This window comes from Culex pipiens, chromosome 3 (assembly GCF_016801865.2).
Source record: "Culex pipiens pallens isolate TS chromosome 3, TS_CPP_V2, whole genome shotgun sequence".
Taxonomy (NCBI): Eukaryota; Metazoa; Arthropoda; class Insecta; order Diptera; family Culicidae; genus Culex; species Culex pipiens.
The window spans coordinates 120613482-120628803 of record NC_068939.1 but is presented as its reverse complement, the minus strand read 5'-3'; the positions used below and the strand labels follow the sequence as shown (position 1 = coordinate 120628803).

At 43.2% G+C, this 15322-nt stretch overlaps 1 protein-coding gene across 1 annotated transcript; it reads right to left on the bottom strand.

Moving 5' to 3' along the window:
• Positions 1-501: 501 nt before the first annotated feature.
• On the bottom strand, positions 502-14111 carry LOC120428974 (exocyst complex component 4). The gene is made up of 13 exons (XM_052709958.1): positions 14001-14111; positions 13060-13942; positions 12524-12994; positions 12452-12462; positions 5885-5953; positions 3977-4697; positions 3790-3923; positions 2901-3667; positions 2641-2843; positions 2386-2584; positions 1642-2254; positions 1296-1502; positions 502-1232 (listed from the first exon to the last, which is right to left on the bottom strand). Exons 1-13 carry the CDS (start codon positions 14001-14003, stop codon positions 1056-1058), a joined length of 4458 nt encoding a protein of 1485 aa, XP_052565918.1. The 5' UTR covers positions 14004-14111; the 3' UTR covers positions 502-1055.
• Between the last annotated feature and the right edge of the window lie 1211 nt (positions 14112-15322).

Here is a 15322-nt window from a genome sequence, read left to right as displayed (position 1 = left end):
TTTCGCTTTTTTAAATTATTTAATGGAGCTTTTGCTAACCACCTATACAAAAAAGCGATGACATTTGACACAAAAATTAACAAATTTTTAAATCACATTCCCATTTTTTTACATTGCTTCGCTGTTAAGCTTCGTGCTATCGTTCTATCTTGACACAGCCTTAAAATTGCTGTAAGTACGACAACTGGTCAAAGGTTTTCCAGGTCGGAACGCGTTTGACACATGTACAAGCCCAACTACCGTAAACATTTGTAATTATGACACGGGACTCCGGCAGCCACATTTAATCAAACTTCAGGATAATGCACAGAATGGTCAGCCAAACAAATCGTGTTTGTTATTGTTAACATTGCGTGCTTTATTTTATGTTTATTCAAGGTCAAATATTAAAACGCGCTTTTCTCGGAACGTCATAAAGCGAAGTACGACAAGATAGCACGACAACGTCGAGATGATAACGGGTTTGGAGAGCGTGATGATCAAATTTGCGAAATAAAACAATTGTTTTCACTGTTCTGTTTTGTTTATTATCAACATGGGTTAGCAACCTAATAAATCATTACATTAGGTAAGCTTTCGCATCTACCACGAGCATTATTGTTATTTCCAAATAAAAGAATAAATAAATCAAGACGAAATGAGGCGCCTGTCAAAAAAATTAAACCAAAATTCATCGATTAGTTCCTCAGACCAACCGACGATAAAGCAAAAGGCATTTTTTCGATCTTACAGTGTTAAATATCAACGTAATACCTGCTACATTTTTTCCTCACTGCGCCTTCGGTATTCCTACTGTAAGGGTTATGATGAACACGAGTTTGTCATTATGTCAAACTATTGTTTTTCAAATAGTTTCGTCCCGCCGCGTAACATTCTGGCCGTTTGGCATAAACTCTCTAAGTTTCTAGTTTATTAGTTAGTCTGCTGGTTTATCGCATGATATTTTGTTTGCTACTCTTTTTAAATAGCGCTTCTAGTTTCTTAAACAACATTTTAGCAACAAATTTATTTCGCCTGTTTGCGTTCTCAACGCTACACAACACGTTTTATTATTATTAAACGGTGACGCCCATCCCGGGTTTGGTTCCCAGCACGTCGCTCAGCTTCTGCTGGTACATGGCCAGCGTGTTCTGGTCGGTGACGCCCCGGTTCTTGCAGATCAGGTGCAGCGCGTTCAGATACTGCATCTCCGTAAACTGCGAGCCCTTTTCGATGATTGAGGTTAGGATTTCCTGTTGGAGCGAGAGGGTGGGAATGTTAGTATAGAGGGTAAAGTAGATTCGAGCAGAGCTTACATCCGGTTCCAGGTAGAACATTTCGTAGAATGACCGCGCGTAGTCGAGGGCCACCTCCCGGGAAGCGGTAATACTGCTGAGCGTTTGCTGCAGGGCTAGGGCGTTGCGGCACATCCGCTGGACGCCGGCGTGGTCGATGAACTCCATCGAGTTGGCGGCCATTATGAGGATGCGGGAGGCCAGGTGGGCCAGACCCTCGAACACGTACTGAAAAAAGAGAGGGCGGATAATGCTTGCGGGTCTTTTTAAAACTAGATCTTGAAATATTTCATTTGACAGTTCCTAGACGTTTTCCACTAGTGTTAAATGTCAAATGAAATATTTCATGAGTCTTTCCAAAACTCACCTTGGTCTTCCTCGGATGCAGCGTCGAACTGAGCGCCTCGTCCATATCCGACAGCACTTTGGTCAGCTTCAGCACCTTCGCGTCCGGCTCTAGCGAGTCATTCTTGTTCGGGTTGTTCGCCTTGAACTTGTCCGACGGGCTGGACTTCAGATAGTGGAAGCACTGGACACGCACTTCCAGGTGCAGCACCAGCAGGCACGTGTTGGCCAACTCCTCAAACTCCAGCGCCAAGTTGACCAGCACCTTGATCATCCCGTCCTTCACGACGATCGGCGACGCGTTCATCCCACCGCTCGCCATCAACCCGTTCACGATCGGCTTCCGCAGATCGTCCGCAAAGTCCGTTATCCGGCCGGCGAACCACTCCATGCTTTCCTGCAAGATGGCCAGCTCCTTCAGGACTCCGACGTCCGACAGGATCTCCTGCTGCGAGATGCCACCCTCACCCAAATTACTGGTGAGCATTTCCGCCTCGCGAACGTTCCGCTGCTGGACGGCCGTTGGGCTTTCCTCCTCGGACGGTTCCGCCTTCATGTGTCGCTTGCCGCCGGACTGTTGCTGGGCCCGGTGGCGAGCGTTCGAGGATTTTAGGTCCGTCCAGTTCGGGAGGGATCTACGAGAATAAGTTTGAAAGATTTCAAATTTGAGGGAATGAAACATTTCCAAGTGACGTTTCCCGCTAACGCTAAATTTAGCAACGACAACAACCAGCTAACGCCTACATGAAAAATGATCTAAACTCACTTCAGAAATCGCGTAATATCGTCGTCCTTCAGCCAGGCCACGCTGTAGATCCGCTTATCCTCCGTTTCCGGCTGCACAATTCCGCGGTACGCCGCCTGGCACGTCTCCCGGTACGTCTTCAGCAGCGAGCACACCATCTTGAGCAGTTCATCCGAGTACGTGGGCAGGTCGAGTATGAGCTTTTTGGTTTCCGAGATGCCTGCAAGTTTCGAACCGTTGAATGCATGGTCTTCACAATGTTTAGATTTAACTTACGACTCTCGACGAGCACGGTGTTCTGGAGCAGCGGTCGCGTCAACCCCAGCCGCTTCATCTCCTCGGGCGTGATGATCGAACGCCACGCGTCCTGCGTTTTGGACAGCGACTCGATCGTCAGCTGCAGGTTCCGGTTGTGGCCTCGCGCCAGGTACGCGTCCTTGACGTAGTTTGCCAGGAAGGTGTTCAAACTGCACAGTTGACTGGAAATTGGGAGTGGCGTTAGCCTAAGTAAGAAAATACTTACGGTGGAGTCTTACCCCGATTTGCACTTCATGAATCCCTCGATCTCGTGGACGTAGCCCATCATCGGAAGGTAGATCTGTCGCACCAGTGCGGCATCCGGCGTACAAACCAGCTGACGCTCCTGCTTCTTCCGATCCGGACCCAACCCCGGCGCCGTCTGCTTGCTAAAGCTCGAGTTGAGCAAGTTCTGCCCGTTACCGCCGGACGCGTTCAGCGCGTCCTCCTTCGCCGTACTGTTCGACACGTTCGACGGATTCCGGCGGTGTTCCTTCGCGCTCGTGTCCGGCTCCAGCAGGCTCGTGTGCGAAGACTTGTCAAACTTGAACATCAGCTTCTTGCCCTGCACCTTCCGCCGGCTGAAGAACGTGTTGATGTTGGTGGCCTGTTCGGTGAACTGCGCCCGCATCAGCTCGTCGCTGCTGTCGTTCTGGATGTCCAGATAGTCGGTGAGTACGAGCTTAAGGACCGCTTGCGCTTGGCCCCAGTACTCGATCAGATCGTACGCCTTTGTCTGCGATAGACTGTACCGGTGGATCACGTTGTGGTAGTTCTTCAGCGTCAGCTGATGGGCGGTCGCGATCAGCTTGAGCTGCCGGAACACCAGATCCAGCAGCTCGAGGATGGGAATGTTGCGCTCAGGAAGCTCTTCGGAGTTGTTCGACGGGCCGTACTGCTGTTGGTACGGGTTCTGATGGTGCTGCTGCTGGTTCAGCGTGATGATGTGATGCGTGGACTTGGTGACGATCGTCAGCAGTTCGCTTTGCATTTGTACTCTTATAGACTGCAATTGACAGAGCGGTTGACAGATGTTTTATTTGGTAGTCGATTGAAACAACGTTTATTGACACGACTGTGCTGCTTGGCACATCGGAGGTGACAGGGGTGACAGAACGCTAGACTTACCTCTATGGATTCAGGCACTTTATTCAGCAATGCAAAGCACTCAATAATGATTCCTATGAAGTAGGTAGAATTGACATCCGGATCGAGCAGGTCTGTGTCTTCGATGATTTCACTCTTGTCAACGTCGAGGTAGCCTACAATAACAAAGATGTAATGACATTAGCTTCAAACGCAAGTTACCACTCACCATTCTGTGCGATTTCGAACAACGCCTTCCGGGCTTTCGTGTTGGCCTCCATCCGCTCCGCCGAACGTCGCAGCACGTTCCGCTGAAACGGTGAGGCACCGGCCACGTGCTGACTGTTCCGGCCCGAGCCCTGCCGTTGGAAGCTCTGCAGCACATCGCCGGTGCTCGAGACGTACAGATGTTTGTTCAGCTCATCCAGCAGCTTGCTGTACAGCTGTTGCCGCTTGTTCTGGAAGTCCTGCCGCAGGTCGTTCAGTCCTTCCACGTCCTTCAGCGGACCCTCGGTGGTCTCGATCGACGACATCAGCAGCTTCGTCGCGTGCAGGTAGTGCTTCTTGGCCATGAAGGACGCCAGCTGTTGGGGAGTTTTGCGCAGTTCGTTCACCTGATCGAGCATCTCCAGCACGTACTTGTGCTGGACGGCGTCCGTGTACAGCTTTTTGAGTTCCTCCCGCCGACAGCGCAGCAACTGCTTGCACGTCTGCAGGTTCTCCTTGACCACGTGGATCCTCTCGCGCGAGCCGGTGATCTGGGTGGAAACCTTCCCGAACAGCTGCATAACCCGCGTGAGGTCGCCATCGTTCTGCGACACGAGCTCGTTCAACCGCTGGTCGGTCTTGCGGAACTCCTTCTCGATCTTGAGCTTCTCGCGCTCACGCTGCTCGTTCGTTTCGCTCGCATCGAGGGTTTTGATGACCGAAACCAGCAGCCCGCAGCCACTCTGTTGGAAAATGAAGGAATTAGCATAGTTTCGCGGATGTTTATAAGGTCTACGCCATTCCGGTCATGTCTGTGACATAACTACACCAATTGTATCAAGGTTAAAGGTTGAACTGATGTCAATATTGATATCACACCAACAATACTAACAACCAGCAAACCAATAAGCCTCCCTTTGACAGCCTTCACACCATTATTAACCAATCTGGATGATGTCATTCACTCAGCTTGCGAGCTCATACGGCACCCAATGCGGGCTCTTCACAAACTGCAATCAACGAAATTTCTCACCATTATATTCTAATGCTTCTGCTGCAAACTGGGGGAAAATTGTGCAACCCGAAACAATGGCACCCTAACACACGCAAACAACACACACCCACATTCACGCGAATCGTTACACTTTCCCCAAATTGGTGCCGGGTCAGCCAATTTGGATGCCAAATACGCCCTCCCCTTAAACTCCGATATCTGTCACTGGGGTGTCGCGATATCTGGGCTAACGACCCATTTCTCAAACACACACACACACGATCGGACTTTGAAATGTTTTGATAACAACAATTTAATGATTTATTCCCGAGCACACACAAAACACGACCCGCTCCGTTGGATGTTGCGGAGAGAAATGACGTTTCCAGTTGGATTTTTGGTATGACGTGCTGCACCAGTAGCAGGTTGTTGTTGTTTTTGTTTGGATGCGAGTGAGGTTAGCTCGTCGGCATGGTTGCCTTACAAATTAATTTACTGTCAAACTGGAGTTAACATTTCAACACCAAGTGAACCAAAGAGTATGTGTAAACAAACAGTCCATCCTGCTCTCGTCAGTTCCAGCAAAACAATGTAATTGGGCCAATGTCGAAGTGTAAACAAACAGTCCATAAAATCTCGCGACATCGCATCACTTCCACTGCACGCCACGTTAGCCCTTTCACATTTGACACTTTCTTCCTCTCTTCCCTACCCTCCTAGCATCCTCTCCCACGCCAAACCAGACAGACCAAGAGAGAGAAAAAAAGGCACAAAACTGTCATCCGAAAAGAAGAAAAACATGACCACCCACAAAAATAAACACAAATTTTGCAGCAGCTACGTAATCCTGACCCTCGCAAACTACCGTCGCCGATGGACAGCGGGCGAAATTTCACTTTGCCACAGTTTTGATTCACTTTTGGGGCGTAAAATTACCGTTTCTTTGCCGTATTTGACGGCCCTCGGAGGTTTCACGGGCGGAGAATCCATGTATGAAGGAAAAAACTAGCACTTGAATTAATTATTTTCTCCTTCGTACACACTCCGTTCACTTGCACACGAGCGTTAGCGAGCTCTCTCGCGAGTTTTTCTCTCTCTGTTTACGGTTATATTTTGGAGTCGTTGCGGCTCTCTTGCAGTTTTGGCGTTAGCGTTAGCTTGACGCGCGCAACTCTGACGCACGTGGTGCACGATTTGATCGAATTGATGCGTTCAGAACAAACTGAGATTTTCATTGAAATGGATTTCTATGAGTTTTATAATTTGACTATAACTTTTCTGGGGGCTATTCTATGACCAAAAACCATTTGGCATCGCATCTTTAGGGCATCTCCACCGCAGAGATCTAATTGCGTGGCAAACCTATCGGTTGGATTCCCAGTTTTAGCTTTGCTCCGTACCTAATGCACGTTTCCGCACCGCTGGGAGCTAATTTGGCTACTGAATCAAGCCCACCGCGGGGATCTAAATTATTCATTTTCAAATTCTAGCCTTTTTGTTGATCGAAATCAATGAAACTACATTCTAGAATGATAGAACATGCTTCTAATTGCACAATATATCCAAATTGATTGCGTATATCAATAAAATATCATTTTCAAAATTTTAAAAGAGTTCATCCGATTTGCTCCCGACATGTTTGCACCCCAACTTTCGCACCGCGGGTAGCAAAGCTAAAGCTAAATTAGCATTCGAGTTCATTCAGCGAAGAAAAAGTTCACCGGGGATCCGTCGAGTAGCCAAGATAGGTGCTCGAGAAGTCCCCGAGCTGCGAGTGGCAAATTTTTTCAGCGATTTTTGGAATTATTTGTATTTGTTTTGGTTGTTGTTTTTGTCTTCCAAAATGACACAGTTGCAAAAAGGCGCATTTGAACAAGAAAATCCAAAAGAAATAAATTTTAAGTTTAAGTAAATAAATGAAGATGCTAGTGAAGATGCATTTAGTTTGAATATCAAATATGAGTGAATATTAAAGAAATCAGGAGTTTGGTTCAAAACGACTTATATTTAAACTTAAAAATTGTCGGAAACAAATATTTCTTTGTATTATTTAAAAAAATAAAAACTATTGAAATACCTACATTTAATATAAGATAACATTTTTAAATTATGTTCTCAAATTCAAATAAATACCAAGCGAAACAAAGTTATTGGGCCAATGCAAAATTGTAAACAAAGAGAAAACTAGTATCTTGCTAACGTCAGTGGAGGAATAAGAAAAAATTCCGAAAACACAGGTTTTTTTAAATTTTATATAATTTTTTTTCATTTCATTTAAAAATATTTTGAAAAGTTGTACATGCCATAAAACTGGATGACATTGATAGCCGGGGTGGCTATGATAGTTTTATGATTTTATTGTAAAATTAAAAAAAACGAATTAAATACAAACGGAATGGTATGAAACCATGTTGACCTTGGTAAATAAGTGTTCCAAGTACCTTATGAAGCGATTTTTGACAAATTTTGAATAGTTTTAAAAGTAAGTAAATTATAATTAGATAAATGGCATTATTTATTACTTTTAAAATGTCATGTTTTTCTCATTGAAAATGAGTTCGAATTGGAAAACAGACTGCATTTTCAGTTTTTTTGAACAATTTTACTCTTAAAATAGTTTAAATTGTTATTGAAACAGAATTCAAAAAAAAAATCAAATTTATTAGAATTTTCAGTACCACAAGTTTTATAGTAAATTTGTATTTTTATTTATTCTTGCAGGCCAAGGATTGATACCTAAGAGCATGCAATGGCATTGGCCTTGTTACGTGCTCTTCGGTTGACGTCCACGTAAGGAACATCCTGGAAGGAGCGTAACTAACTACATCCGTAGTTCTGTTAGATCATCCGAATTATCTTGATCAGAACAGTATAGCTCTGGTTCCTTGCGAGTGTCCTATTTTCTTACCTCCACGTTGGCTTGGTTTTCATGATGACCTAGCTGGTGGCCTGTGGAAACGGATCGTAAACCTTTGACCACCGCGGGTCAGAGTCGAGACGGCTAAAAGAAAGGGGCGCAACAATGTGGGAAAGGGAAGTCATTTGTGATTGTAGACGGTATTGTTTTGATTCGCAGTATGTTGAGTCAACTGCTGTGGATGTACCTGAGCATCGCAGAACGGGGTTTCTCTTCTCTTCATTCTCAGCCTATCTCCTATTTTTATTTTGCTCTACTGATTCTCAATTCCTAAAAATATACTTTTCCTTAATGTACTAGTAATATCAAGTCTATTTATCATTTGTCTAATCTTTTTTGATTTTATTGCGAATTTATTTATTTGAATAATTCTTTATCTGTCCTATAAATTATCATTACTATAATCTAAGCTTGTTTTGTATCTCTATTTATTAACTATTGTTTAATTTTACATCTAATACATCTAGCTTCTCATTTTTATTCTTTAAAATACGCTCATCATTCTCTTACTATTGATTCTTGATTTTTATAAAATAAATTCTCTTTTACTGTCTATTGTTTTCAATCTTCACCCTTTTTTTTAAACAAGTGAGGTTTGAGCCCTTACTCAATTGATGGAATGGTTAAAGGATTAACACAAATATTACTATTGTATTTTTGGTAAACTTTTATAACATGCTTAGGACCAAAAATTGTAACAAAACACCGCGACAAAAGAAATAGCAACAAATAAACACGAATCAACACTAGGAAAGATTTCAGGAGAAAAACAACACCCAGTAAAATAACAACTAGTTTTTGAATTCAAACTAAAAATAGAACAGTTTTTGCTTTAATGAATGTTGATAGGCACACTATAAATGGTTAGGCGCTTATACTTACATCAAACCCTACGTAATGTACCACCCCCGGCCGAGTTAAAATGCGTAACCGGAAAAGAAGGTGTGCATGCCTGGCACGAACACTCAAAGCGTGTTCTAGCGTGTTGCTCGTACTGACTCAGAGCAAGGGTGAGATGTAGGTGTAAGGGCAGTGCGTGTTCGTCGGGAACCTGGTGCATAAGATCGGTCAAGGCCCGTTCTTACACTGAAAATTGCGAATTGCGAATTGCGAATTTGTATTTTTATTTATTCTTCTCTATATTACGAATTTTTCAAATTTGACATTCGAAGTAACCGTACCAAAAGTGAATTTTACGTAATCACTATCAAAATCACCTCAGCAAAGTCATCTTAAGATGTCCCTTGCACAACCCTTTTAACAGAATTTAGTTTCATTGAGAAGTACCTGAGAAATGGTAAAATCCGTAAAAAAATATTTTGACCCAATCTCACCCCCCAGACCCAATGTCACCCCCATTGACGGTATTCAATATCTTGCTTTGAAATTAGAGTGACTGTTTGACTTGAATGTAAAAAAAATCAACATTTCATAAATAGTGTTTGGATAATTTTTTATTTGAAGCTGACCATGCAACATTTTTAATCTCGGGAAATGCTATTTATTTCACTTTGACTTAGACAGTTAGAACTGTTTTGCAAATTCAGAGACAACAGGTAACCTTCTAAAGGGAGATAAACATTGTTGTTGGTTTAGTCGACCCAAACGCACTTAACTGAAGAATACGGTTTGGTTTTGGTTTTGTCAATAGTTTATCAAAATTCTGTTTTGTCAGAAAAAAATGCAACGTTTTTAACTCTGTGTTCTGTATTGAATCCCTTTTTTTATTATAATTTAAGCAAAACAATGTCATTGAGTAAATTTGGATTTGCAAACACACAGTCGATCCTGCTCACATCAGCGCAGGTTTACATTTAGAATGAGTAGGATTGCTTGCTTGTTTTCAAATCCACATTGATTCATTCAAAATGTTTTGCTTGAATTTTGCTTTTTACTCAATACAAAAGACCTTTTCAAATGTCCGGCAGAAGATCGACAATGCGACAAATTCTCGCTTACTTTTTCAAAAGGTTCTATGTACATAGAAAACCCATGGGGCTTTTGAAAAAGTTATCTAGAATTCAAACACTGCCTCAACGCGACATAAACAAACTAACTAACACCCCAGATTGCCAAAAGAATTTTTTCATGCGTAAACTTGCAGCACAGGAGAGAAAATACCTCCAAACTCGAAGAATTGAAATCGAAAAATCAAGCATCACTCCTAATGTAAACATTTACTGACGTTTACAAACTCACATTGACCCAATTACATTGTTTTGCTTGAAAAACCCATCCGTCAGATGATTTCTTGACTTTTTTTTGATAAGGTCCTATAAACAAATGTAAACATTGAGTGTATCCCGCTTACTCCGATGGACTTTGACATAAGGTGTGAAAGGGATACACTCAATGTTTACATTTGTTTATAGGACCTTATCAAAAAAAGTCAAGATTTGCTCCCGTTAGATCCCGGGGCAAACCTGAGTTTTGTTTAGATTCGGATGAACACGGATGAACTCGAAGCTAAATTAGCTCTCGCACAAGTACCGTGGTGGGCTTAACGCGGGTGCCAAATTAGCTTTGCAACGCAATTAGGTCCCTGCGGTGGAGATGCCCTTAGTTTTCCAATAGAAGTTTCCATACATTTCTCACAACAAAATGACAACCCTGACAGACGGACCGGGCCGACAACGGCCCGAAAACCGCCGGACGGCTCGACAAAACGGCCCGAATTCCGTCGGTTTGTCCGACGGAATTCGGGCCCTTTTCGTGCGTATATGCAACACTTTGTCCGACGATCGTCGAAATCGACGTTTGAGAAAATCGACGTTGACGGGCCGTTTTCGGGCGACTTTGTTATTTAGATTGTCCTGCCATTGTCGGGTGCTCTCGTTTTGGATTTTTGGGTTATTTAAATGAAAATAATTAAATTTTGATCAATACATTTTTATTATCCTGTTTTTACAAAAATAATCCACAATCTCGGCCATACTGGAAGAAAAAGTTCTTGAAAAAGTTGGTAATCCGAGGTGCCAAAAACTTTTTGGATGTTGGATGATGGAAGTTTGATGAGTTGCTTGGAAATTTAGATTCCTGAAACAAGGATTCGAGTCAGCAATAGATGAGAACCAAAAAGCTATTCTGAATTTACCTCTTGCATTTTACCGTTTTCCTGGTTCAGAAAGTCCCTGAATTTGAAACCGCTGGCTTTGTATTTGAACATCGAGCCCATCGCTCAACAGCACGCCTTCCGGATTGACGCATCGGAATCTGCACAAACAATGCTTTTTGTTTTAATTATTTCTAATTTTAACTTATTAAATAACCTTTTCATGGTGGACTTTGAAAAAAAATGAACTGTCATCCACTTGCGTAGCCTACTAGTACCAACACGAACTGCAGATGTCACCTTTGACATTCGATGAAATGCACGACAAACGCTCGAAAATTCGAACGACCGCCGGACTTCAGTCTGACAGGGAAATCTTAACAAAAGGCCTTGGAATACTCCAAAGTGCTCAAATCTTCAATATGATGAATAAACTAGTTATTTCTCGAGTACAAATACCCGTCTTGTTGGTTTGCCGCTTCCAAACGGCTTTTAATACCTGTAAATATCCTATTCCCCAAAAAAATAAACCATTTCTCAGAATTCCACCCAAGAGTGAACCATTCCCCATAAATGTTGATTGATGCTGTTGAAATCAAAACCAAAACCAAAACCAAAACCAAAACCAAAACCAAAACCAAAACCAAAACCAAAACCAAAACCAAAACCAAAACCAAAACCAAAACCAAAACCAAAACCAAAACCAAAACCAAAACCAAAACCAAAACCAAAACCAAAACCAAAACCAAAACCAAAACCAAAACCAAAACCAAAACCAAAACCAAAACCAAAACCAAAACCAAAACCAAAACCAAAACCAAAACCAAAACCAAAACCAAAACCAAAACCAAAACCAAAACCAAAACCAAAACCAAAACCAAAACCAAAACCAAAACCAAAACCAAAACCAAAACCAAAACCAAAACCAAAACCAAAACCAAAACCAAAACCAAAACCAAAACCAAAACCAAAACCAAAACCAAAACCAAAACCAAAACCAAAACCAAAACCAAAACCAAAACCAAAACCAAAACCAAAACCAAAACCAAAACCAAAACCAAAACCAAAACCAAAACCAAAACCAAAACCAAAACCAAAACCAAAACCAAAACCAAAACCAAAACCAAAACCAAAACCAAAACCAAAACCAAAACCAAAACCAAAACCAAAACCAAAACCAAAACCAAAACCAAAACCAAAACCAAAACCAAAACCAAAACCAAAACCAAAACCAAAACCAAAACCAAAACCAAAACCAAAACCAAAACCAAAACCAAAACCAAAACCAAAACCAAAACCAAAACCAAAACCAAAACCAAAACCAAAACCAAAACCAAAACCAAAACCAAAACCAAAACCAAAACCAAAACCAAAACCAAAACCAAAACCAAAACCAAAACCAAAACCAAAACCAAAACCAAAACCAAAACCATTTTACAGTATATTTTATTTGCATGCAATAGTTAAACATCAAAAGCCTAACAACTGATTTGAAAGTCGATTATTAAAATTCCTCTGCATCTTCACTATCCACTTTCGGCAGATCTGCAAAACAAGAAAGCATTACAATTTATTTCGGCAAAATACCCCCTTTCTCCCAACTCACCCTCCTCCATCTCGCTGGCCGCCTCCTGATAGTCCATCTCCAGCGCGGCCAAATTTTCCCGCGCCTCCGCAAACATGGCCTCCTCCATGCCCTCGTTCACGAACCAGTGCACAAACGCTCGCTTCGCGTACATCATGTCAAACTTATGGTCCAGCTTGCGCCACGCCTCGGCAATGGCCGTGTTGGACGCCAGCATCGACACCCCGCGGTGAATCGGCGCCAAATCCCCGCCCGGCACCATCACCGGACACTTGGGATTGATGCCGACCTTGAACCCCGTCGGGCACCAGTCCACAAACTGCACCGTGCGGCGATTCTTGATGGCCGCAATCGCCGCGTTGACATCCTTTGGCACTATGTCGCCGCGGTACAGCAAACAGCACGCCATGTACTTGCCCGACCGGAGGTCGCACTTGACCATCTGGTTGTCCGGCTCGAACAGCTGCGAGGTCAGGTCGGAGATGGTGAGAGCTGGAACGGAGAAGGGGAGGGGGATTAGGGGTTATTCTTTGCATTTCGTTTAACTTTGAACTCACTTGCATGGTTTGCCTTCTCGACGGACACCACCGGTGAAAACGACGCCAACGGGAAATGAATTCTCGGATAGGGGACCAGGTTCGTCTGGAACTCGTTCATGTCCACGTTCAGCGCTCCTCCAAACCGTAACGACGCCGTTATACTCGACACGACCTGACTAATCAACCGGTTCAGGTTCGCGTACAACGGCCGATCCACGCGCAGCTTGTTGTGACAAATGTCGTAAATGGCCTGATTGTCCACCAGGAACGTGCAGTCCGCGTTGTCCATCGAGGCGTGCGTCGTCAGCACCGAGTTGTACGGTTCCACCACGCTAGTACAAATGTGCGGCGACGGATAAATAGCCACCTCCAGCTTACTTTTCTTGCCAAAACTGTCCGCCAGCTTCTGGGCCAACAGCGACGAAAACCCGGACCCAGTTCCACCTCCAAACGAGTGGAACGTGAAGAACCCCTGCAAACTATTGGACTCTTCCGCCGTCCTCCGAATCACGTCCATCGTGCCCTCAATCAGCTGCTTCCCGATGTGAAAGTGACCCCGCGCAAAGTTATTCGCCGAATCTTCCTGCCCCGTAATCAAGCTATCCGGATGGAACAACTCCCGATAGGCTCCTGTTCGCACCTGGTCCACCACGGTCGGCTCGGTGTCCACCAGGATCGCCCGCGGAACGTACCGGTCCGACTCGGACCGCTTGAAGAACGTCCCACAGAAGCTGTTCCCGTCGGCGGTGGCCACGTTGTCCGGCTCGTTGGCCGACTCCGCCATCTTGCCATCCCGGTCAATTCCATGCTCCAAGCAGTACAGCTCCCAGGTGGCGTTTCCGAGCTGGATTCCGGCCTGGCCGATGTGGATCGAAATGGTTTCGCGGTTGCAGTAGGAACTCTGGAGGATTTAGTTTTAGAAAAAGATGTTTTCAGCCGAATCAAATTCAAAGATTCACCATTTTCAGAAAAAGTTTTCACGTTTTTTGCACGTTTTTCGAGAAACTTGAAATTTTGAGGGATTCAAAAACGGTAATTTTGCGTCCGCTTCACTGTAAAGATCCAATCAGAATGACATTATTGGAAAAATTTGTTCGAATGGATTGCTGAGATTATTAAAAAAAAGTTCCACAGAGCATGCTGGTATCGACCACGTCTCTGGCTTAGTTTTGAAAAATAAAAAAAAAGTGCGTTTTCATCACTTTTGAGATAATATTTAATGCAATCTGGCGCTAAAGAGTCGATTTTGGACGGTAGGGCAGCGCGCTCTCCTTGCATAATTATTCGTGTTTCGATCGTCATTTTCAGTGATTGTAGTTTTTTTAGTGCTTTATAGTGCTAGGGGAGGAGTGATAGAGAGAGAATGACATCGCTGGGAATCACAAGACACAAGAAAAGATCTCACAAGCTATAGTGACGGCCGCTATACTCTCGGATATTTTTGGTGCAAAGATAATCTATTGATAGCTTTTTTATCACTCATTTGCAACACTGCTATATTATCGTTGATCAGAAGGCACGGGAGGTCGGGTAAATTGTACATTAATTCTTCGAATAATGTGTAAAAAAGCTCGTGCCGTTTATCGAAAGACACGCTGACATTTTGGATCGTCGAGTTAATAGTGGAGCAAAATTTTCATTTATTAGAATATTAAAATAACTGTGTGAGTGTTCACACACTGTGTTAACTAGAAAGACCTTCCCATAGCATCGTTGCTCGGAAGGCTCGCCGACGGGTCTATCATGAACTTCTACGCCATAGCATCATAGCTCGGGAAGCATCGAAAACCAATACCTAATCCGGCTAACAGAAAGAAAAGAAGATCGGAAGGCACGGTGATAGTTCAGTTCGTCGGGTTTGTCACGTTACATAAATTATGTTAGGGGACAAAAACCCGCATCTTTTGAGTCATAGAGAAGTATGGTAAAAAAACTGCCGTCAAGTTATGAATTTTTGAAAAAATAGTGATTTATTTAGAAAAAATCGAAGTTTAAACAAAAAAAAAAATTGTAAAATTGAATTTGCAATCGAAAAGTAGTTTACAGATTTTTTAACAAATGGGCTCCGTTTTTAAGATATAGCCACCGAAATTTTGATTTAAGCCATTTTTTTACAGTTTTTCGATTTAAAAAAAAAGTGACCATCAGTTACCATTCCTAAAAATATGTTTTTTGAAAAGTTCAGAAAATTTGCTATAAAATTGTTTAAGAGCCATTGAAGATTGGACCCTGGTTGCTGAGATACAGAGGCTTAAAGAAAAAGAAACAGGAAATTGAAGCC